Below are 25,927 nucleotides of genomic sequence, written 5' to 3' on the forward strand. Positions count from 1 at the left end.
CCCTGTCAGAGATTTCCTCACTGAGGCAGTGGAAGACTCTGAATGGGCCCATCTGTATCCTCCTTACATGATTTAAGAAGATACAAATACTCTGCACACTTGGATTTTTGTTGGTTTTGTTTTTTAATAAACCTTTTATTTTGGAATACTTTCACACTTGCAGAAAAGTTACAGAGGTGTTAGAGAGTTCTTATATACTCTTCCCATTTTCCCTCATGTTTCGCATCTTGTCTAATCCACAGCACACTTGTCAGAAATAAGAACCTTGGTGCTTAACTGTTCACTACTGACATGATTCAGATTTCACCAGTTTTTCCACTTATGTCCTTTCAAAATCCTAGGATACAATCCATGATACCTTAAATTTAGTACATTTTTATTTTTAAATCAAAAGATTTAAGATTTAATCAAGAGATTTTAAAGCTTTTTTCCCCCCTTAATGTCAGAATGTTTTGGCATCCTTCTCAAATGATCTTTGGGAGAGGAAAAAAACCCTTGCCTTTGAGTAGCTTTATTTTAAATGTTTACTTTTATACCCCTCCTACTTCTAAAAGAAAATTGAAATAGATATCAGTAAAATCACAGGAACAGTAAAACCAAACACTTACTAATAATAAGATCAAGACCAGTACTGGGAAGAAAAGGGTGAGCAAACAGAAAACTGAGAGGGAAAGCCGAGCCAAGGCAAATCTTAGTAACTGAGCATGAAACTGGGGTCCGTGCTTCCTATTAGTGAGAGCCAAATGACACAAATACAGTGGATCATGCGATATTATTCGTCTGGAGTTAGGTAACATACAAATGTTTTCAGATTTTAAAGATAATTTTATGCCATTATACAGAGTTTATTATAAGGTCTTTTAGGTAAGTGGTTCTTGAAGTGAGATAAATAATATTTTCTAAATAAATATTTATTGAATCACATGGTAAATCCACATAATTTTGTTCCCTGCCTTCCCTTTCAAAATAATTTCTCTTTGCTTAGTTATGTCCCATTTATTAGTTCAAGATGAAACTTGGATGTTTTGGGAGTCAATAGTCTTGGTAGCCAGTAGGAGTTATTTTCTGTCCTGGGTCTAAATGGACTGCATTGCTTAGGACCAGAGCTTGGGGGCTCCCTTCTCTCTCTTCCTCTTGCCAGAGTGGAGACTAGGCTGTGCTGGTTTTGAGCTTCAGAAAGCAGACAAACAGATGGCATTCTCAATCCCGTTCCATAGGTGAAATGGTACGCCAGGCCCGGGTCCTGGCGCAGGCTACCTCAGACCTCGTCAATGCCATGAGATCAGATGCAGAAGCTGAAATCGACATGGAAAATTCAAAGAAGCTCCTGGCAGCAGCAAAACTCCTGGCTGACTCCACCGCTCGCATGGTGGAAGCTGCAAAGGTATGACATTGGATTTGTTGAGTTGAAAATGGACATTATTAAGAGCTGGGATTTGGAAGGTACCCTGAAGATAAAGAATGGTCAGCTGAGTGTGCATTTTTGTTGCTTAAAACCTATATGGTTTTGTGACCTTGATCCTTGTTGCATTGGGAAACAATGGAGAAGGGCATGAACATGAGAATAATACTTTTTGAAGGGAGTGGTACTGACTCAGCAATAGACAACAGAGTCTCTGCTTAGTGAGCCTTCTCTCTGTCCATTGGGTTATCACCATCAGCTTATTGCAAATGGTGATTAAACTTGAGATTTTCAACAGCGGATTCACTTAGGGTCTGTTCTTTTGCCTGAAACCTTAATATTACTTTGTCCTCCATTTGACTTCTCAACTGAACTCCTATCAAGATTTTACATAGTGGAGTGCTTCCTGCCTCACTGTTCTTCAAATCCCAGTAGCAGTTTTAAATATTATATAACAGCTTGAATTAATAGTTAAGAGTCAGCTTTCTGCTTTTTGACAGCTAGGCTTCAGCGTGCTGCTTCTAAAAGCCAGTGATTCTTATCCCAGGGCTCTGTTTCAGAGCCCCCCCGCCCCCTCCCCCCAAACCTTGAAATGCACGTGTCTCAGTTCTGCCCCCAAAGATCCTGATTCACAAGGTCACTGGTAAGGCTGTGTGTGTATATGCAAATCAGTTCCACAGGAGTTTCTGAGGCCTATCTCTAGGTGAGAACTGTATTAAATGGAGAAGGCTGTATTTTCCTATGTTTTTCTTTTTCTTATTATGCACCTAACATGTTTTGGTGGAATTAATAGAAAATGCAGATAAATTTAAATAAAATAAAAATCACCTTCAACTTCATATGCCTAAGATCACACGTGTAATGTATTTCTATGCATTTAAGATGCATTAAAAGCCCACACATCTCCCTGACCTCCAACAGAATACCAGTGCCTCTCAAGCTACCTAGCGTGTGAATTCTTGCATTTAAAATGTGTTATGACATGCGACAAATCATATAGACCTTCCTTGACTGACTTACTATTATAGTCCCTTTGGTACTGTGGTTTCTTGGAGATACTTCATGAGTGAGATGAAGAAAAACCCAAGGAGGGGTGGACAGGGTCTGAACTTCCTTCCTTTATGCCCCAAGCCCTATTTCATCTGAGAAGCTCTGCCCTTAACCATCCCTTTCAGCCAAAAATACATACTAGGGTTTTGTGCAGTAGTTAATTTCTTTATGGTTTTTACGACTTCTGCCCCCAGCCCTTCTAAGTCTAAGCATAGCCATTTTAAGCAAAATTTCATGTGCACAAAAATTAATTGGCAGACTAGAAAGAACCTTAGTGTAAAATCTGATCAATCCCTATTTAACAAATAGGCAAATTAAAACTCAAGAAGACTAAGCCTACTCACATAATCAAGATTGAGCCAGGGCCAGTGTGTATATTTGTTTCTAGATATGTAGCGTTCACCAGACCTCATTGAATGTATCAAGTTACCAGAAACTTGTTTTTTGTTTTTTTGTTCTTTTTTTTTAGAAATTTATTTTTTTTATTTTTATTTTTTTTATGATAGTCACATACACAGAGAGAGAGAGAGAGAGAGAGGCAGAGACACAGGCAGAGGGAGAAGCAGGCTCCATGCACCGGGAGCCCGATGTGGGATTCGATCCCGGGTCTCCAGGATCGCGCCCTGGGCCAAAGGCAGGCGCCAAACTGCTGCGCCACCCAGGGATCCCCAGAAACTTGTTTAAGTATTTATTTTTGATTATTTATATCAGATGGGACAATGGTTAAGTGTTTCATAAATTCTTTTAGTTAAAATTTGTCACTTGGACTTCATGACAGTATTTTAATTTGCTGGATTTTGTTGAAAGTTGAAGAGCCTATGATGGTTAGAGCTCAAAAAATAGATTTAATGTGCAGGAAAAAAATACATTTCATAATCAGTAACTAAGATTCCAGGCCAAGATTAGTACTGCCTATCTAATGTACAGAAAGAGACGTTGCTAAGGAAGGATCCAGATGCCCACTTCAGAGTCAAGTGCAGGAATGGTTGTTCTGCGCTGCCCAAAATACCAAAGGAGGGTAAATTACGAGTAGTTTAAATACCTGATGACCAAGAAAATAAAATGGTTTTCCTAAGCTCCTGAAATAACACAAAAGTCTCCCAATCTTTTACATACGAAATACAAAACCAGAATTTTTTTAGTTGCTAGAAACACAAAATCAAGAGTACTTAAAGTGGTTACAGTTTGATTTTTTTTTTTTTTTTGGAGGAATGAACAGTATTTATTAGGTTACAGTTTGAAAGAATTGAAGATTCCCTTCAAAAGGATTGCCAAAACACTTTTGTCACAGATGTTAAAACCATTCCAGCCAGGATGAATTCCTATAACTTTTATAAATAGTTCAAAGAAATAGGTTCATGTAAATGGTCAATTTGGCAAGTTGAGCATTTGGGAAATGGAGACATTGGAAAACTGATTTTCGATAATTGGCGTGTGTGTTTCTGCTTCATCTCCGCCTTGCAAGCAAATATTATCACCTTAAAGTGTTCGTGAAAAGAAACTCATTCATCTGTTTACATTAAGAACGAGTCTTACAACATCCAGACTCTGAGAGAAAAATCTCGATCTCTGCTTCTATTGCAGGTGGGATGGATGACTGGATGTGCTTTTAAGTCTTTGTTAATTATTGTGCCGTAAAATTATATCCTCTTCCTACGTTACTGTTAGCCTTTTCCCTACTTCCATCCATCTAAATAAAATCCATTTGCATTCCTAAGACACTTGCATGCTTCCTTTTTTTTTTAAAAAAGATTTTATTTATTCATGAGAGAGACACAGAGAGAGGCAGAGACACAGGCAGAAGGAGAAGCAGGCTCCATGCAGGGAGCCTGACATCATACTCGATCCCGGGTCTCTAGGATCACGTCCTGGACTGAAGGCGGTCCTAAACTGCTGAGCCACTTGGGCTGCCCGACACTTGCATTCCTAAAACACTTGAACAGCAACATGGTGTGGCCATGGGCTGTGCATGGTGCCTTTCTCTTTCCCTGCCAAAATAAGGGGCATGAGATATCTCTTGTTAGTTCGGTACAATGGAGTACCAGCTCTACTTTGCTCTACTCTCCAACTCAGGTTTTCCAGGAAAACAGTTGCATGGTCTTTCTTGAATAAGACTTCCTTGTAGCATTTTGGATGGAGTTCCCAGTCCACCTGCTCACTGCACCCATGCCCCTGTTTATGCTACATTCTTAGCCCATTCACATTAACCTGCACTGCAAGACAGGAGAATCTTTCTGCAGTGATTGTGTGTCTGTCATGCCAATTAAAATAAAGTTCTCCCTGAGAGATTTGGGCAGGGGTGAGATTTATCTTAACATCCTTTACACCACGGATATCTGATGGCAAGTTAATTTACAAGGTGATGATCTCAGGTGTTTAATTATTACCATTGGATTTCTCCTGTTTACTGGTGCAGTTTTGAAACACCTCCTGGTAGATTTTTATGATGTTGGGAGATGAAACATCTTTATGATGTAAAGATCCGGCTTGAAGCATTTGCACTCTCCCAGATATTGTGTATTACCAGAAAAAAAGTAAAGCTGAAGGCATGAGCTCTGCATCTGTGGCAGGATATTCCTTGAACCTCTCAGAATCTTTCTTTTCTGCTTTCCAAGGGGGCTGCAGCCAATCCAGAGAATGAGGACCAGCAGCAGAGACTGAGGGAAGCCGCAGAAGGTCTTCGAGTAGCAACCAATGCCGCTGCCCAGAATGCCATCAAGAAAAAAATTGTCAACCGCTTGGAGGTGGGTAAAGAGGCTGGTTTTCTCAGATGTCTGTTTTAGATTGCGAGAAATTATTTGAAAGAACAACCAAATTAATAAGGTAATGCCCTTACAGAGGAAGTAAAATCAAGATTAACGATACTGTTGAACGGTTAAGGTACTTCAACAATCTGAAACGTTGCTTTAGGTACATTGTACATTTAGGTCCAGTGGCACATTGACACTTTGAAAAATAACTTCAGCTCATGATTTCAGTAAGCAGAATCTTTCCTGAGTTTAGCATTCTTGAATGGAATTCAATTTTTTCCCCCCTGACATTAAGGGGTGCCCATGTCCAGAAAGGACCTTTAGCTGAAAATGTGTATATTTTGTCAGAGGCATGACTCTTTCAGGACCCCCAGTAGAAAATACAGACTTGGAAATACTGCAGAACGGGAATCAGGCTTTGGTGAAAGGTGCGGGAATAAGAACACATTCTTGTCATTTTTCAGAACCTGTATTTATTCTGGGGCAAAAAAAAAAAAAAAAAAAAAGAGGGAGGAATAGCAATAGGCAATAGGCACAAACTCTAAGAAAATAAAGTTCTGTCACAAAGATATACGAGAGACTCTCACACTAAAATTTGGGAGGTTGGAGGCTGAGAATGTACCTGTCTGATGAATCCCTCCATGTGAGTCTGCGGGATTCTGGAACAAAACTGGCCTCCTTGTTCTTGAAGGATGTGAGAGAACAAACACAATTGAGTACTCCAGTGGGGAAGTCTGGGCCTTTCTGAAGCAAGGCTTCCCACGGGTGGCAAGAGGAGAGCCGTAAGCATACCAGCGTTTGTGCTTCTTGTGGGGGGGAAAAAATCCCCTAAATCATTTAGACTTGATACCACTTATCAGTGCCATCATAGTCTTGGAATTAATTGTCTCTTATCTTTTTGAGAGAGACAAATGAACACTTGAGCTCTCAAGCGTGCCTGTCTTTATCACTTGTCCCAGGGATTGTGAACCAGAAGGAGATAACAGGACATGGTTAGATGAGGCTCATCAGTGGCCTTCAAAAGGCAGAGTCTGGGCCCGGAGTGCCCTTTCCTCCTCATGCAACTCTTCTGTGCCAACCCCGCAGTGGGAGGGGCTTGTAGAGATGTGTGTGTGTGAGGGAACACTGAAAGCGTGGCTCACCTCCTGTCCCTCTCCTCTCCAGGTGGCAGCTAAACAGGCTGCAGCCGCGGCCACACAGACCATTGCCGCCTCCCAAAACGCAGCAGTGTCCAACAAGAACCCTGCCGCCCAGCAGCAGCTGGTGCAGAGCTGCAAGGTGAGCCTCTGGCTGCCCGAGAGCCAGGTCTGCTGTAGATGACACTGATAGCATTAGAAGGCCAAGTGCTGGCATAATTCAGTTAAGGCTGATTTTCTGGGCCCCTGATGCAGTTTGTTGAGGCTCCAGTGTTCCAGGTGTACACACACACACGCATGCACGCACACACACATCTAGTTTTTCTTTCATAAGTGGATGGCCTGCGTGTGAAGGGAGAGTATAGTACTTTTTCCAGCATCACCTCTCCTTTGTCTGGATTCTTTACTTTCTGTTCAGGAGACCAAATCAAGGAGGATCAATAACAAGGCCATTTTAGGGCTCTGAAATAGTAATGAAGCATTGAATTTCCAGAGTGCCTTTCTCCCTGTGAAAGGTGGGCCTTTGCCTTCCACATGTGCTCATGGGAAGGTTGATTCCCTGCTTTGTGCTGATTGCACCCGGAGGGTTTATTTCATCCTGTCTGGCCCAGTGACAGTGTGCGCTGGAGCTTTCTGTTGTTGTGCATTTGTTCTTCTAAGGGCCAGGCTTTGGTAGCGTGTTGAAGCCAACATGCTACAAAGGGCACAGTGAACATCGTTGTTGCTGCTTCCAGGGAGTTCACTCTCCCGGGACACCCCTGAATGGTGCCAGTCACAACAGATAATTGCATAACCGTTGCCCGCGTGTTGGCAGTATGTCTGGAGTCTTCCAAAGATCTTTGCAGTGAGCACTGGGGACTGAGTGGAGAGCTGTATCTGTGCCAAGGTTCTGAGAGTCGACCGCAATCTCTTCTTTTTCACATCTGCTCTGTGATATGGTTCCCATGTGAGTGGTGTTGCTTCTTCTACCTCAGAGATGGCTTTACTTCTGAGGAACACCACCCAGAGCCCTCCAGGTCCTGATTCTGGATTCTCAAGGTCAGCCCCCCCCAGCGAGTGTGCTCAGGAAAGTCTCAATGATGCAGTAAGGCTCTGTTCTCAGGGCGGTTTGCAGAACGACAGGGTTTTTCTGTGAGCCAGGCCCCTGTAGGGTGTGTGTTATTGGTGCCTCAAGTCTGCTGCCAGCATGGGTCAGAAAACCCTTCTCAGAGAGCACTTGCTACTTGTGTCCAGGATAATACTACAGGGTGAAGTACCCCCCCTTTTTTTAAAGATTTTATTTATTTATTTATTTGACAGCACAAGCAGGTAAAGTGGCAGGCAGAGGGAAAGGCTCCCTGCTGAGCAGGAAGCCCCATGCAAGGCTCAGTCCCAGGGCTCTGGGATCATGACCTGAGCCGAGGCAGGCACTTAACCAACTGAGCCACCCAAGTGCTCCCACCACCTCCCCTCTTTGCAGAGCCTGAAGATACTCAGTGTCTGGGTGTCACTGTCAGGAAATGAGAGCTTTACAATTTATCAGATTACAGTGGAGAGAGGAAAGTGAACCACATTACTGGAGCCAGTCCGGAGGAAAATCTCATGGAAATATTTTTTTTAACCCTCGCTGGTATGGGTTCCAAAAAAAAATAGGTCACCATGCTGGGATACTCTTAGGACCTTCATCAGCAGTGGAGGCCACAGCACTGTGACCGTTGAGAACCTGGTCAGTTAGGTGTGGAGTGGCCACAGAGGGGAGAACACAGAGAAGGTAGGAGGCTGGTCTCCTAAGGCATTGTGGGAGACTGACCCTTGAAGTGGCCTCGCCTCAGAAATGCTGCTCCTCCCTCCTCTACCCTGGGCATTGGAATTGTGAGTTTGAGAAATGAGGAGGGCTACTCAGAGAACGAAGACCCATAGAGATAGGAAAGGTGATGGACAGAACACATACCTGCAAAGTGAGAACTCGAAGCACTGACAGATGCTAGCAGTTAAGTATTTTTCTTTTTTCTCCATCATTGGACTGTGTGACTTGAGTTTATCTGGTGGTTAATTGTATAGGTTCTTTAATGGTTTGTGTTGAAGCTCTAAACCGTAATCAGCCAGGGTGGTATTAGTTGCAAGTGGGCAAATGCATGTAAGACCTCCTTACAGAGACTTGTACTGTGCTTTAAAATGTGGGGACCTTCAGGAGCAGAGGGTGGAGCATGTGTGGGCAACGTCTACCCAGAAGTACTGTCTTAAGATTCACCAACTGGCTTGAATGTGGTGGATAAATCTCAAGTTTGGGACAAGCATTGCCCAGGTGGAAGAGCACAGCCCCAAAACATCCATCACTGGGGTCATTTCCACCCTGTTTTGGTAATTCACCATGCTGGCTGTGCTCTGTTTTAATTTTCGTTGCTTCCTGTAGGCGGTGGCTGATCACATCCCCCAGCTGGTCCAGGGAGTGAGAGGGAGCCAAGCCCAAGCAGAAGACCTTAGTGCCCAGCTGGCTCTCATCATCTCCAGCCAGAACTTCCTCCAGGTAACAGAAGCATTCACCTTGGTTGTGCCCAGAGTCCTGCCATGGGGTAGAGGGTGCCCTTTATCCTCAAGGAGAAGAATTCCTGGTTCTATAGCCACAGCAAAGTCTTTGCAGTAAGCAGATCTTTGAAGGCCTTCCCATTATATTTCCATGTTCAGGAGAGGTGAATTTAGGTTGGCAAGCAAAATGCTAATATGCTGGGAAATTGCCCTGGGAGACAGCCCATAATAATTTTTTTTCTTGGGAGTCTCATCTTTATTTCTCCTATGTGAGGGAAAATGTATAATATGTTGCAAGTTTTGTTGAACAGCCTGGTACTAGGTATTGCTCTACATTTGCCAGTTTCCAGAGAGTCTAATGCTATTATTCACCAACTGGGGAAAAAAGAAGTGGTAAGTATATCTTCTCCAAAGGTGTGATCTTTTTTTGTGGCAGTTGTATAATTAATAAGTGTTGCCAGTCTTTGTGAGTTAAGGGGTAGATTCATTTTAAGAAAAATAAAATGAGACAATTAAGTGGTGGAAAACTCCCTTTTTACATACTACTTGTATTCAAATCCCTTGGCACTTCCTGCTACTTGTATCTCCTGAACAGTTCATGTGATGGAGTGATACTCCTCCTCATCCTTTTCTAGTTGAATCTATGGTTACAGGACTCACTGATACATCTGTTGGGCTAATTTTCCAAGTGCTGTAGCTCCAGCATGCAGACATAGGACATGAACATTTTAATGTTATTTCCTCACATTATAACTACATGCACACATACATGTATATGTATAGATTTTTCTAAATTGGGATTTGTTGTGTGTAGGCTCTGTTTCTCATGTTAATGTTTTGTATTATGAGCATTTATTATTTTGAATAATCTATCATATGGGTACAGCTGTACTCTGTTTGGCTCTTCCCTCACCAGTAGACATACAAGTTGTTTTCGATTATTTACCATCATAAACAACCTGTGATAGGATAAAACTCCTTATGTGTGATCAAATATTCATACGTCTTTTGAATTATTAGGATAAATTTCTAGAAATAGGATTGTGAGTGGCTTATTTTTATCTTTGGGACATTGAGAATTGTGGCTTAGACAGGTGTTTCTCTTTTCATTTAGGTGGTTAGAAGGCCTGGAGCTACTGTGTTGTCCCCATCACTGGCAGGCTTCGGGGGTATTATGATAGAGTCATGCAGACATGTACATGTTCCAGAGTCCACTCTGTCCCTACTCTTACTTATCCTTTTCTTTCATCCTATTAATTTTGCTATCACAGACATATCAGATAATTATAAGGCAGAGTTAGAAATAAGTAGAAATGGAATTGGCCAAAAAAACTGGTAGGTTTTAAGCTTCATTCTTCTTGCAAAATTGCTCTTCTGGAAGGCTGAACGAATCTAAATTTACATGCAACAATGCATGGAGCACATTTTCTAATACATCTTTTCCAAGTTAGGGAATCAAGCATTTAAAAAATAGGTTGTTGGCAATTTCTCAGTGAAGTTCTTATTGTTTGATGTTGCATTTCCTTGATTGTCACAATGTTAAATATTTTTCATGTTTCAGTTGTTTTTATGCAGTGAGGTTATCTACTCACATTTCAGGCTGTTTTTTTTTTTATGAATTCTCATGTATTATTTAAATATTAAAAATATTAACTTGTGTCATTAATGTTTATTTTCTGACACTTAAGTTGTTTCAACTTTACTAAGAGCAGTTTTATAACATCTATATTAAAACTCCTAAAAATGTATATTCTTTGGTCCAGATGTTGTACTTTTAAAGTTTTATATAAAGAAAATGAGAATTTTAGCTACAAAGTTGTTTATCATACTATTTAATGCACTGAAAAGGGAATAGCTCAACAAAACAGGATTGAGAAATATTAAGAGGTGCATACAATATTGGTGCATACAATATTAAGAGGTGTGAATACTACACAGCTATTAAAAATATAGAATATGTGAGACAGGGAGTTTGAAAAATAGAATAAGTAATATGATCTTATTTTTGGAAATAATGCACACAGACATCCATGCATGGTGAGATTATCCTGAGTAGTGAGATGTGATGTGATAGGTCATTTTGTTTCATTTTGTCTGCCCATGTTTTTTAAAGTAGTCTGTTGGATATATCTGAGACACATTAAAGAGCTATTCTAAGAAACACAAGAAATGTATTTAATAAACTTTTTGAAAAAAAATAAACTTTTTGAAATCTGTTATTTATTTTTAAAAGATTTTATTTATTTATTCATGAGAGAGAGAGAGAGAGAGGCAGAGACACAGGCAGAGGGAGAAACAGGCTCCAGGCAGGGAGCCCGACTTGGGACTTGATTCCGGGTCTCTAGGATCATGCCCTGGGCCGAAGGCGGTGCCAAACCGCTGAGCCACCTGGGCTGCCCATTTGAAATCTGTTTTAAATGAGAATTTCAAGCCCCTATCCTAATTTTGCCCCTCTCAATGACACACATCTTTTTTTTTTTCCTTAACATTTCTAGAACATACTGCCCTAGAATATCTGATCTGGGGTAGTGATTTTCAAGGGTAGTCTAGATGGTTTTAATATTCCTTGTTTCAGGGCAAAGTAAGTTCTGGCTGATTTGCAGCATTGCTGTTTGCATCTCTACTCTCTGACTTCTGCTGCTCAGGAGCCGTCTCACTTTCCACTCATCTCTTTACAGCCTGGAAGCAAGATGGTGTCCTCTGCTAAAGCAGCAGTGCCCACTGTGAGTGACCAGGCTGCAGCCATGCAGCTGAGCCAATGTGCCAAGAACCTTGCCACCAGCTTGGCGGAGCTGCGTACTGCCTCGCAGAAGGCAAGTGAAACCCTTATCACAGCACTTAGCTCATTGGGAACAGAGCTTTAGAAGCCTTTCTACTGGGTATGACCTGGGATGGGTATTACCCAGGACCTGAACACTGCCAGGCTTATTTCTGGGCAGAGTTGTCTGTTCCATTTGCTTGATCAGTAAAAGATTCTCATATATAAGATTAGCTTTTGCCATTTTAAGCCACTATCTCCCAGACTTAGTTTATCACCTTCCAGTTACACACAACTTTTGTTAAACTATTTTAGGTTACGTGCTCCCCTTCAATACCCCAGGACAAGGAATGGTCCGTTTTTCACAGTCTTAGGGGAGACAGTCCTTGATGCCAGGTAAATTGTAGGCCAAAATAAGTGATTGTATCTTCCAGGTATTATTTTGTGAATTTAATAAATTATTTAGGCAGTAGATTTATTCAGGGGAGGGATCATTTATATTATCTTTCTCACCCTGAAAACTTTTCCCATCCTACATGGAAGCATTCACCTTAACAAGATCCTCAATAGAACAGAATTCAGGATTAATGAGTTTCTGCCTCTAGCACTTATTAATTACCAACGGACCTCATTACTGTACTGTTTGATATGTTATTAGCATGAAGTTCTGGCATGAATTCATTTCTCCTCATTGTAGTGATCCCTTTATTGAAACAAGAGGCCTCATACATGAGCAAGGGAAGAAGGTTAGAAGCTGATTTGAATTCTTAATATGAACAGTGTACTATATCACCAAAGAACAATATCCAGAGCTTTAGGATAATATTCAATTAAAAAAAAAATCTTGAGCCGTGTTTCTCAACAAGAGGTCCAAGGACCATCTGCACTGGAATCACCCGGGAGCATTCAGAATGCAGGTTCCCGGGTCTCCCCACTGAGCTACTAAGAGTCCCTGGTCATAGAGCCTGAACATCTGCATTTTACAAGTTTTGTCAAATGAGCCCTAGAGACATGCACCCTTCAATTGCTCTGAAGCAATAAGCCTCAAAGTGGGACTCAAGCTAGACTGTCCACTGGGTGTAAGAAGATACTGAGAGCTTTTAAATATGTTGTTTTATATGGTAGAAGGGTTAAGAGTAGAGGCTCTGCAATCAAACTACCTGCATTCAAATTCTAGCCTTGCCATGGACTAATTTTTTGTGATCTCAGCAAGTTAATTAACTCTATGCCTCAGTTTCTTCACTGTGTAATATTGGCACATAGCAATGAGTCAGTATTTGCTGCTGCTGTTGTCACTGCCACCTAAAAAAAAGAAGAAATCAAGATTTACCAATATTTGACAATACTGATCAATAATCATACACATATAATTTATTAACATGTATATCAGGGGATGTGATCAAAGCATTTGGAGGCCAATATTTTATTTTTTTAATTTTATTTATTTATTCATGAGAGACACAGAGAGAGAGAGAGAGAGAGAGAGGCAGAGACACAGGCAGAGGGAGAAGCAGGCTCCATGCAGGGAGCCCAATGTGGGACTCGATCCCAGGACTCCAGGATCACACTATGGGCCGAAGGCAGGTGCCAAACCGCTGAGCCACCCAGGGATCCCTGAGGTCAATATTTTAAATGATCAAGAGAATTGCAGTCGTTTTATGAAAACAATTGCTAAGGGAAGAAAATCTTTTGTAAATTTCAGTATTAGGGGAGACAATGGTTTAGGTCTAGAAATTTGTAGAAAATCAGTAAGATTGAGAAAGACTTGTTCCCATAGTCCTGGGTTCGTTCATTCATTCCTTCTTCAACCATTCACCATGTGCTTCTCAAGCTTCTATGTGCCCACACAGTGAAGAAGGATCCTCTTAGTCTGAGCAACAAGTGCATTTTGGATAAAAATAGCTTCAAGGAGACGTTAAGTATATGTACTTATGAGACCTACATAATTGATTATTTAGAGAAGTTAGGACTGGCTGAGGTTGGTTTTGCTCTATCAGAAAATGCTCGCTCCACTTGCTTCCTGTTGCCAGGGTTGGAGAATCACTGGGGACATCCAGAAAGACATTTTGTACATTGCAAAGTACTAGGAACACTTTTCCCAGGCAGACTGTACACATATTCCCAACTCTATTGACAGGCCCACGAAGCCTGTGGTCCTATGGAAATTGATTCTGCCCTGAGCACCGTGCAGACACTCAAGAATGAACTGCAGGATGCCAAGATGGCTGCTGTGGAGAGTCAGCTGAAACCACTTCCCGGGGAAACGGTAAGAGATATTAGAGCCCACTGTAGGGTGGGACTCTGCCTCGTGTTAAGATCATGGTGAGGCATTTTTTAGAAGCTGAAGTTGATATGCCTGAATCTCACACATTTTGAAGGCAAAGCTAGAATAGCCCCATTTTTAAGAACTGTGTTGAGATAAAGATGCCCTGGAAGCGGCCCCTAGTAATGGTTCTGTGTCTTGCTTTCCTGAAGCTTGGCTGGAGTGAACAAGTGTCTGTCACTCTTTTTCATAAACAAGACACATCCTAGTGTTTGAGGCCAGTTCTGATCCCACAGCCATTTTCTGAAAAGAATGTCCGGTGTGGCTGGAGGAGCTAGTTTTAAAAGTAGGAGTTCTAGCGTCTAGCTCTAGCTTGTATCCTCAACTAGCTGTAGACAAGTCTTGGATCTCCTCTGTGTCTCAGATATTTTATCTGTTAAATAGATAGCAATGAGGTTATAAAGGTAGACATAGGTAATATTTTCAATAGTCATGTTTCGAAAAAACATTTAGTGCAAGACAACTAGGAAGGACAAAAGGAAGGTACTTTAATACAGTACAACCACCATAGCCAGTGGAATGGTGGTAACAAGCTCGCTCTAATCTGATCATGTTATAGTGCCTCTTGATGCCTATGCCAGGGTTTTCTCGGCTAAAATTTTATCAATTCTTCTCTTTCGTGTGTACCACCTTTTCCACATTATTGAACATTGCCAATAAATACCACCACTTGGTAAGTATCTCATAAGCGCTGTCAAGGCACATCAGTGTAATTTATCCTGATGGTACCTTGATGAGCGAGTTTTGTTAATCCCATTTTACGGCTGAGAATACAGAGGTGAAGAGGTAGTATCTGTCAGCTGATAGGAGAGCCAGGGTTTAAAGCCAAACCAACAGGACTTCACAACCCATGCTCTTGATCCTTCACATTGAGAGCTTCTACTCTTGACTACTGCTGCCTTTTGGATGAACTGCAAACTTGTAGGATATAAAGAGACTTATGGAGCACCTAATTTACCATGGAACAAGTGTTCATAGGAAGCCCTCAGAAAATATTTGTGAAATCAAGCTACTGCTAATTGTAAAGATGAAACTCAGGCTCCGAGAAGCCAAGTCACCTAAGGTCACCCAGTAATGATAAAGTCAGGACTGGCTGCAGGGCCAGCAGCTTTGTAATGCCGTCCACGTGTCCCTTCGCAAACTCCTGTACTCCAGGGACCCCAAGACAAGTTGACAGGACACGAATTCCGCCTTCACAGAAACCTGGTGCATTAGAATACAAGAAAGCCCGTGTAATTTCTAAGGAAATTGTTTGCCCCAAAAGAATGTATGTGCTGTGTTAGAACAGATTGTTGGCTTGAACATGCTGTTGGCTACAGGTTCTTTCTTATTGGAAGGCACTGCCTATCTTGGGAAGCATGTTGTAGAGTTAAAAAATGAACACATTCTCTGATGCCTTTCTGCCTCTCACGGTATGCCTGGAGGTTCTGTTCCAAAATGTTGCCCTCATCTAGTAATCAAATAATTATCCTTACCCCGGGCTTTCAGTAACTTTGTTCTCTGAATTATTTATTCAGTTTACAAAGCAAGATGACGTGCTGTTCATGGGAAGCAAGCACTTTGCCCATTTTCATAATCTCATTTACCACGGCAAACCTCTCTTTCTATTGCATTTCCTTCTGGTTAGAACTCCTCGAAGTATAAAGATCGAAATGAACAATGTTAATGGTCCCACATGCCAGGAAGGCGGTACCGCTGGATGTCTGCCCACTTCCTGCCAAGGCATAATTAATTCTCACTAAGGATTTGTTGCAGACTTTCTAAATTAGCTTCTAAAGACATGATGCTAATAGCTACCATTTGCTGAGTACTGTCATTGATTCTCAGAACTTTCTGAGCTGAAGTATTAGGATCTCCTCAGGAAACTGAGGCATGGGAGAGGTTCAGTAACCTGCCCAGTCTCTGACAGCTAGCATTTGGGAGCAAGAAGCATTTGGGGCATGAACCCAGTTTTGTTTATTCTGAAGGATGGGCTCTTTCCCCTCTGTCACACTGTTTACTCTTAGGTGGGAAAGAACTAAGAGCCACGGTCTGACGTGCATTGTTTGTGTGCTAAGACTTCAGTGTATGTTGCCATTCTTCTAAACTGTCTTCCCCCTTAAAAACTCTTCTAGCTGGAAAAATGCGCTCAAGACCTAGGAAGTACATCCAAGGCAGTGGGCTCCTCCATGGCACAGCTCCTGACCTGTGCTGCCCAAGGCAATGAGCACTATACAGGTGAGACTCACACCTTTTGTGCTGCCCTGTGGCCAGATATAGACTGCTGGGGTGGGTGTTGGGGGTCAGTAGCTGGAGTTCATTGGTTTGAACATGAACCTGACTTTGTCTTTCAACAGCAATTTACAGATTTTTTTCAAGCACTTTCCATGTGCTTCATTATTGGGCTTGATACTAAGCATACAAAAAGGAATAAAATATGAATGCCCCAAATTATTTGTGGGTCACCCCTTCTAGACTCTAAGAGACTATAATTATAGACTTCTAGGACTATCTCTGTATAACTCTTGAAATCTCACTAAATTAAAGGATTTTTTTTTTAAAAAAAAAAGGTCAAAAAGAAAAAGATGGCAACAAATAAGACGCCAGTGAAATTTGTGAAGATGGGAAGAAACATGAGTGGTAGCTGATAAAGCCAGTGAACAAAAACTAAAGATCTCCAGGGATAAGACAGCCACAAGAGACAGTCTAGTATGTGCTGCAAAACCCTGAGGGATTTGAGTATTGGAGACATGAGCTATCCGTATGGACAGGAAACACCCCTAAACATGAGGCTATAAAAGATACAGATCATAAATTATCAACTCTAGGAAAAACACCAGGTTATATAGGGAAATGTCTTCCTAGTAGGAAGTAGGTATAATAGGAAGACTCTAGCTACCTAAAATGGAATCATTGAGAAGTTTCATTACAGGCCCATTACTCGGAAATAGGAAATGTGTCAGAAGAAAGCTCAAAGAGCTGAGTGGCTCTAGGCGGGGAATGGGATGGGAAGGAGTGGTTCTAGATTGTTGCTTTTGTTATACAGTAGTACTGCTTGACTTCTTAAAATATATGTTGTTACTGAAGTAAGCATCTAGAAGAGAGCTGTTAAAGTCCTAAATGTATACCTTCATGAGTTATCATACTTTGAATGCATGCAAAAAAAAAAAAAAAAACACCACCAAGATCAAGCAGTGGAACATTTTCAGCACCCAGATATGCTCTGTGCTCCCTGCCAATCATTATATTTCCTTCTGTCCCCCAGAGGTAAACACCCATGACTTGTAACAGCACAAGTTGACTTGCCTATTTTTAACTATGAATGGAATTGTGTAAGGAGTGTCTGTGTGTTTTCACTGCTTTCTCTGGCATTCTGATGTGTGATGCATGTGATGTAGGAAAGTGGGAAACAATTCTTTCCTTTGTGTTGCTTACTGTAATATTTCATTATGTATATATACCTGTTGGCGACTCTTTATACTATCGATGGATAAAGCTATGAGTTGTTCTAGTACATGCTATTTAGTGAACATAGATAAGCATTTTCTAAATAGATACCTAGAATGGAATTGTTGGGTCCCAGACTATGCTAATGTCCACCCATGTCCTGCCAGCCATGTGTGAACATTACAGGTTTTTTTTTTAAGAATTTTATTTTTATTTATCCATGAGAGACACACAGAGAGAAAGAGAGAGAGGCAGAGACACAGGCAGAGGGAGAAGCAGGCTCCATGCAGGGAGCCCGACGTGGGACTCGATCCCCGGTCTCCAGGATCACACCCTGGGCTGAAGGAGGCACTAAACCCCTGAGCCACCTGGGACTGCCCAACATTACAATTATTCACATTCTTGTCTTCACTTTTTGTTGTCAGCCAGTGTTGTTAGCCGTTCTGCTGAGTGTGTAGTAGTATCATATTTTGGCTCTAATTTGTATTGTCCTGATGAGCAATGCAATTGAGGAGTTTTTCACATATTAATTGGCCATTTGGACATTTTGTGAAGTGTCTGTTCCTGCCTTTTGCTTTTTTTTTCTTTTAAAAAACAACCACCTTGAGTTACCTTTGTCTTAGTTATAGGAATTCTTCACTTATGTGTATTTTTTTTTATCTTGGGGCTTACCTTTCACTCTCAAAGCTTTTTCTTGATGAACAGATTTTTTAGAATTTTAATATAGTTCAATTTATAATGCTTTTCCTTTGTGGTTACTAACTTTGTCTTTTTTTTAAAAAAATTGCCTCTCCAAAATCATTAAGGTAATCTCTTCTATTACAGTCTAGAAGCTTTGTTGTTTTACTTCTTGTACTTAGAACTGCAGTTCATCTGCAGTTGGGTTTTGTATATGAGCAAAGAGGGTCCTTACTGATTTTTCCCTTGGATATCTGTTTGACCCAGTGCCACTCACTGAAGAAATCTTCACTTTCCCAGTGGTCTTCAATGCCACTTTGTTGCTAAGTGAAATCTACATGAAAATTGGTTTTTAATCTTTTGCTGCTTTTCCAGTAACTTAATTGCTTGTCCCTCCCTTAGTAGCACATTTTCCTAATTACTGCAATTTTTCACTATTAATATCTGGCTATGTAAGTCCTCTGACTTTGTTATTTCTCAAGTAGTGCTAACTATTCTTAGCCGTTTGTGTTTCCACATAAATTCTACAATCAGCCTGTTAGTTTCTACTCTCCTGTCTTTTTTTTTTTTTTTTTAACTGGATTTACACTGAATCAATTTGGGAGTAAGTGGCATTTTCACATTCTTGAGGTTTCTTATCTGCAAATATGGCATGTCCCTCCACGTACTTAGATTTTTCTTATAATATTTTATAGTTTTATGCATATAGTTTGCACATTTGTTTTCATTGTAATGCACATGATATATCTCATTTTATCATTTTCAGTTTTTCTATATGCTTTTATTTAACTTGTATCTTGTGGGCATCATGTAGTTCTTTTGCAGAGGGAGAGGTTGTTGATACAACAATCTCTTTAAAAAAATTTTTTTAAAGATCTTATTTATCTGAAAGAGAGAGAGGGGGCATATGCAGGAGTGGGGGGTGCGGGTGGCAGAGGAAGAGGGAGAAGCAGACTTCCCGCTGAGGAGGGAGCCCAACATGGGGCTCAGTCCCAGGATCCAGGATCATGACTGCAGCTGAAGGCAGATGCTTAACTGACTGAGCCACTGAGGCTCTTCAGTCTCTTTTCAATTGGAATATTTGTTCCATTTACCTGTAATGTAATTACTGATGCATTGGAGTTTGAATCTATCCTTTTACCCTTTGTTTTCTGAATGACTTATCTATCCTGGGCTCCTTTCTTGCCTTTCTTCAGATCCATAGGTATCTGTTAGGTTCTGTTTCTATCTCCTTGATTAGCTTGTTAGTTTTATATTCATTGACTCTTCTATGATTTTTAAAAGTCTAATATAAGTTAGTATGTGTATACTTCCTGGACAGTGTAAGAGTCTTGGGACACTTGAACTCCCTTTACCTTTCTTCCAGCTCATTCTGTGTTGTCACTGTTGTGTACTATAATTATACAGATGTTTTAATCGTCTCCATACAGTCTCCATATTGTTTCATACAGTCAGTATCCCTTTAGATTTGCCTCCACATTTACCGTTTTCAGTGTTCTTTAATTAAGCTTACTCTCTTACCATGTGCCCCCAGTAAGGATTATTTCCTTTCTGCCTGAAGAAGTCCCCTCACTTCCTTCGTTGTGACTTTAACAGTAACAAAGTCTGTCCATTTTTGTTTGTCTAAAACTGCCTTTGTTTAGCCTTTATCTTTGGTAGAGAATTTCACTTATAAAATTTAAGGTGGTAGTTCTTTTCTGCCAGAACTTTGATGATGTTATTCCATCGTCTTCTGGCTTCCTTTATTTCTGTTGTGAAGTCAGGTGTCAGTCTCCTTTTGTGATGGTAATATGGTTTTATTTTTCCCCTCTACTAGCTTTTTAAATTTTTCAGTCTGTTTTAAAGCACTGTGCATTTAGAAGTTTTATTGGGTGTTTATCCTGCTTTGGTTTGTAGTACTGCTTGAAAATGGGATTTGTTGTCTTAGGTCAGTTTTAGAAAACTCTCATGCTCTGTATTATCAAATAGTGTTTCCACCCCAGTTTTTTTCTCTTCTCTGTAGATTCCAGTTACCATATATGTTGGGCATTTCCACTGTTTTATGTGTCTCTTAATCTTTCTTGTACTTGCTGTGATTTTTTCTTCTCCATGCTTTATCTTCCATATTCTCATTTGATCAGTCTGAAGCTCACTGTTCCTCTCTTTGGCCTCTTTAGCCAGGTCTATTCTGCTTTTAACATCTTCTTTTTTTTTTTTTTTTAAGATTTCATTTATTTATTCATGAGAGACCCAGAGAGAGAGAGGCAAAGACATAGGCAGAGGGAGAAGCAGGCTCCCCACAGGGGAACGCAATGCAGGACTCCATCCCAGGACCCCAGGACCCCAGGATCATGACCTGAGCTGAAGGCAGATGCTCAACCACTGAACCACCCAGGTGCCCCTTTTCAGAGGTTCTAATTTAAAATGTCCTATTTTTCAGTTTGAGAATAGCCATTTGATAGTTTTCTTAAATCCTCCTTTTTTTCTGCTGAAATTTTCTATCTTGCCATCTAATTTCTTCAACATAGTTACCATGAGTTATTGAAAGTACTGGTTCAGTAATTCTGATATCGAGATCACCTGTGGGCCTGAATTCCTGGTTTGTCATTTCTCTCCTCTTAGTTTTCAGCTGCTGGTCTTCCTCCTGGTGTTTCTGATATTTTTTAATTTAATGCTAGACGGTGGTATTTTAAACTAAAGAGATAGTTTGAAGCTCTGGATTGTGTTTCTTTCCCTGTGGAGGATTATTCTTTGTTTCTGGCCTGTAGTGAACACCTAGGCAGATCAACATAATATGAGCAGGTACTGTGCTGGTTGGAAATTGTGCTATTTCCATTTGGTTTTACAGGGCATAGCCCTTTGTGTATCCCATAAGAACATCTGTGATGATTACCAGGGCTGTTCTCTTCCATGGGCTTAGAAGGGTGGCTTTTAATCCTCCTATCCCCATGAGACTGCAGGAAGTTTTGCTCAGCTTCTGGGCAACAGTGTACAAATGAAGGAATGCTTTTAGGGGAAAGGCAACCCTGTATCTGCTCCCCAACCCTCTGCTTTCTTCTTCTTCTTCTTCTTCTTTTTTTTTTTTTTAAATCTTATCCCTCTGTGTATATTTATTACTTTCAGAATAGGGACAATAGGAGAACAAAAAGAGTTCTTTAGAGTATAATACCTGCAGTAATAAGAATTTTATCCTAATAGGAGAGTAAGGGAAAGTGTAAAGAGTAAACTGGCCATCTGATCAGGGTTTTAAGAACTGCTTAGTGTTCTTTTAGCATTCAAGGAGAAGGAAAAGTATTTATAAATTCCTACAAAACAGAGAGCCTCAGACGACCTTCTGGGTAGCAACCATCTCTCTGACTCTAGAAATATCTCTTTCCCAGTTTCCTTGCTCTTCTCCAAGGTTCTATATGTTTTCACTTCTTTCAAAGATTTCTAATGCTGCTTAGATTTCTTCTAAGAAATTAGGGATACACAGAGGGATAAGATTTAAGAAATGAGAGGTATGAGTTTCAAAAATTTCTACACATTTATGGAATCTTGCCAGATTTGGTGTAGCTGATGAAATGACTCTTTAGCAGAAGGAAGGCTGCTTTACAGGTTGCATCATCTCATACTGATAACATCCAGGATGACAGACTGTCTAGTCTGTGTGTGAAAAGCAGCCTAGAAATAGTCCCATTTAGTTTTGGCAGGTACTGAATGGGTGGTTGGGAAAGTGGAACAGTGGTTAAGTTCCAAAGGTAAAAGAAGGCTGACAAAGTGATCTGAAGAGGACTCATGTAAAAGGCAAGACATTAAGCCTGGAAAGGGCAGCTAGATCAGATAAACCAACTTAAATCATTGAAAACTTAATCTACGAGCATGTGAAAACACAGAAGAGTTTTCATCCATGGACATGGTTTTGATTGTCTTTTAAATAGGTTGTCCTTCCTCTTGTATGCAGATAAATTGGAGGGAAACAAAGTTGAAGGCAGTGAGACCAGTGTGAAGGCTGCTGCCTTCATCCATGTGAGAGATGAGCGTGACCTGTAGCAGGAATGAAGGGATGGATTAAAGAGAGACCTAAAAGCTGTTAGAGACTGGTCAGGAACTGGCCAGAATGGGAGTAGGGAAAGCAACGTGGACAGCTCTAAGTGTTTGGCCTGGGCCAAATGAAGATGTGTGTTTATTACCATGATGGAAACATCAGGCCATGGGCAGGTGTGGCATGGGCTAGAGTCTAGGGATGCTAGGTTCACCTGTAAATGCATTCAGTTTGAAGCATCTGTAGGATCTCCCAAGTCCAGGTGCCCATCAGGCAGCTAGGAATTTGCCTCTGGAACTCAATAGAGAAAGCTGGGCTGGAGACAACGATTTTTAATGTTAATACAATGATAATAATTGAAACTGTGGAAGAGTAGATAAGTTTGCCTGGGGGAATAATAGAGTAAGAAGAAGGTTGTCAGATGTAACCCTGCAGAACCCAAATACTTAAGAAGAAGAAATCTAAGCAGCATTAGAAATCTTTGAAAGAAGTGAAAACATATAGAACCTTGGAGAAGAGCAAGGAAACTGGGAAAGAGATATTTCTAGAGTCAGAGAGATGGTTGCTACCCAGAAGGTCCTCTGAGAGACTTAGGAAGAAGCATCCATTGGTTTTGAGGAAAACAGAGTCACTCTTCTTGTTGAAGGCAAGTGCAGCAAGTTGGCGAATGGATTGGAAGCAAGGAGAGAGTGCACATGTGGACATCTTCTCCCCAGGGCCTCAGCTCTCCTTGCATCCTCAAGGGAGGTATGCAGGATATTCAGGAGTTACATGTGAGCTGCCGACTGGCTGGATTCTAACATAGATGTGTTTTTGTTTGGCCAGGGCAGTATTCAAACTACATTTCTGCTTGGCTGAATACAGTTGTGCATAGACCCCTTTTCAGATTCTGTGTAACAGATTAAAAACCTATGTCATACCAGGTTTTTACCTAAGTTTGCCAGGTGGTCTAGTGCTGTCTGTACACAACCTACATGAATGCTAATCAACAATAAGCACCATTACAGAGCATTTCACTACATCACATATCACTGATCTATCTTCCTAAGGCTCTGTTCCTAAACATAATTTAAGGTCCAGATAGCAAGAAGACTGTAATCTGTGTCTTAAAAGAATTGTGGTTATTCACTGGTTATTGCCACAGTGATCTGCTTTTGTATTTCCCACTGGCATTTCTGGCTTTGTAATGTACCATGGACTCTAGGAACATTTTCATTTGGTGTTTGCCTGGAGACCTGACCCATATGAGTATCATCACTACCATTGAGAAGTTGCTCTGAACTGAGCTGTGTGTACAGCCATAGATGTTCATTGGGCTCCCCGGCCTCTTGTCATCTTGTTTCATTCTTTGATGGTGTAGCTTCCTCTTTTTGGAAACCTGATCCCTCCAAAGAGGATCCTTGAGGTGCCTTGAGATTTCCTAGTGAGTCCTCAGTGGAAAACACATGGGATAAATCAGCCTAAGCTTTGGCATTCAGTTCCTCTGGTTTCTGCCTTTTAAAAAATTGTCTGGCTCTATAAAAGGTTTTTCACTAAATGATTTTTGCATAAACATGAATTTTCTAATTGTGTATGATAAATGTTTTATTCTTTCAAAGTCATATACAGCTCAAATAGAAATGGCCTCAGGAGACTGTATAATAAATGGAAAGGCAAGAGATGTCTAGAAATCACACCCAGAATTTTCAACAGAGCAGTGATCTCAGCCTCTCCTAAAGCCTGTGGGAACCGGAGGCCCCGAGGGAAAAGGCAGCAGTCTAGGCCACACAGCTAATCAGCAGCAGAGCCAGAGCTAGATGAGGTCTTAACCACATCTGGTGCCTTTCTGAGCAAGGGCATCTTTCAACTCTGTGCCAGAAGCTCAGACATAAAAAGGAATTGACTGTTCTGCTCAGCTTGTTTCTCTCCTTCACCTTCACTTTATTTATCTTTGTGTTTTCTCTCCTGAGCTTCCCCTTTGCCATAAAAAAGGAAAAAAAAAAACACTTTGTTTAAAATTCTTCCATCCCACATGTTCCATTCAGAAGTGCCGTGTGATAAATGGTAGATTGGCAGCTTTGTAATTTGCCCTGATTAGATTATAGAGTTATGTCCCAGCTGTGTGACTTACTAAATATTTACAGATTAGCAAGTCTGCAGCACTGCAGAGTTGTCTTGTTTTATGGATGGGGGGGGGGGGGGGGGCTTTCACATAATTGTATTATGGTGCCTCGTCCTCAGTAAGGAGAGGACCACCTGCTGTGTCTCTGCTGACACAGCAGAAGCAACAGCTGGTGAAAGGTGGTCTCATTGGCACCCAGAGACCATCCAGCTGAAGCCTTTGGACAAGTCACCTTAAAGCTGAGAGAGAAATTAATGTGTCATTTTCATATGGTATATGTTCTAACAAAAATCCCTCATAGTGGGGCACCTGGGTGGCTCAGTGGTTAAGCGTCTGCCTTTGGCTGAGGTCATGATCCCTGGGCCCTCTGCCTCTCTTTCTGTGTCTCTCATGAATAAATAAATAAAATTTAAAAAAAGAATCTGTCGTAATTCTCTACCCCAAAGAGCACTGTGCAGAGTCTGACCCAGAAGTTAAGGATCCTCAGATCCTAGCTCTGACACTGCCTCTGAAAGTGTGTCATGAACAAGATACCTCTCAGTGCTGGACCTCATCTAGGAAGCAGTTTGGTGAGATATGCCTTAAGGGGGGCTCCTCTGTGTTTCTCAGGGTGTTCAGATTCTCTTGTTACCTGCTCTGGCATTTCTAGCCTTCATCTTCTTGGGTATGCCAAGCACTGGGTGCCATGTCAGGAAGATTGTGTTCATTCTGTGGGGGGTGGTGCTATAGTTTTTGAGAACTAGTTTATGTTCATAGTTTATCACCAAATCCCATCATCCTTAGAAGTGAATTTAAGGATGAATGGGCACTTCACAAAGGAGGCTATCCAGATGGCCACAAAGTATATAAAAAAGTGCTCAATGTCATAATTCCTTAGGGATATAAGAGTTAAACCTCAGTAAGCTATAATTGCACACCCACCAGAATGGCTAAAACAAGAAGTCTGACAGTAGCTAGTTTTGGCTAGGATGTAGAACAACTGGGATGCTCATACGTTGTGGTGGAGTGTATAATAGTAAAACCATTCTGAAAACTTTTTAGAGTGTCCTTTAAAGCTAAACCTGCTCTATGACAGCAGTTCATTTCCAAGAGAAATGATTCCATCTGTCCACCTAGATGTATGTATTGGAACTTTCTTGGTAGCTTTATTCATAATAGCACTAAACACAAAACAGTCCAAATGTCCATCAGCAGAGGAGTGGGTAAACAAATAGTGAATTTGTATAATGAAATACTACATAGCAAGAAAAAAGAATGAATATAACAACATGGGTGAATCTCCTAGCATTCTGGTAGCAAAAGAAACAAGACACAGAAGAATACATGCTTGAGGTCCCATCATCAAGGCGTTGGAGAACTGGTAAAACTAGTCAATGGTAATAAAAGCTACTTCTGGTATGAGAGGTTCTTGACTGAGGATGGGCACAGGTGATGGAAACTCCTCTGTCTTCCATCTGGATGGTGGCTACGTGATTGTAAATGTGTAAAACTTCACTGAACTGCACATGTGGACTTCCCAATAAAAACAGTTGGGAAGAAAAGTGCATCTGAATGATCCATCGGTATACTTGATCCCCTGCACATGGTGTTTTAGGTCTGCGGACCGGCAGGGCAGAGTGTATGAGGGGAGCCAGAGCAAAGTCATTTTTAGCAAAGGCACTTGTTTAGCATGTCTTAGATTGGACCAGAGCCAGTGGTATAAGCTGCTACTTTGAGAAGCATAGCAATTCAAATTTTATGAAAAGTAAGATGTCTCAGAAGGTTCTCTCCTTTCTAAGAAGCTGTGTTCTAGAGG

At 41.0% G+C, this 25,927-nt stretch overlaps 1 protein-coding gene across 18 annotated transcripts in view; it reads left to right on the plus strand.

Moving 5' to 3' along the window:
- TLN2 (talin 2) overlaps positions 1-25,927 on the plus strand; it is a 424,341-nt gene that overhangs the window by 288,132 nt on the left and 110,282 nt on the right. For all 18 annotated transcript variants that reach the window (XM_072738715.1, XM_072738723.1, XM_072738718.1 and 15 more), the window contains 7 exons: positions 1,218-1,384; positions 5,068-5,196; positions 6,367-6,480; positions 8,731-8,844; positions 11,522-11,656; positions 13,739-13,867; positions 16,039-16,141. In XM_072738715.1, coding sequence (XP_072594816.1) covers positions 1,218-1,384; positions 5,068-5,196; positions 6,367-6,480; positions 8,731-8,844; positions 11,522-11,656; positions 13,739-13,867; positions 16,039-16,141 — 891 coding nt within the window. The remainder of the gene's footprint in view (positions 1-1,217; positions 1,385-5,067; positions 5,197-6,366; positions 6,481-8,730; positions 8,845-11,521; positions 11,657-13,738; positions 13,868-16,038; positions 16,142-25,927) is intronic.

Source organism: Vulpes vulpes, chromosome 15 (genome assembly GCF_048418805.1).
Source record: "Vulpes vulpes isolate BD-2025 chromosome 15, VulVul3, whole genome shotgun sequence".
NCBI classification, from domain to species: domain Eukaryota; kingdom Metazoa; phylum Chordata; class Mammalia; order Carnivora; family Canidae; genus Vulpes; species Vulpes vulpes.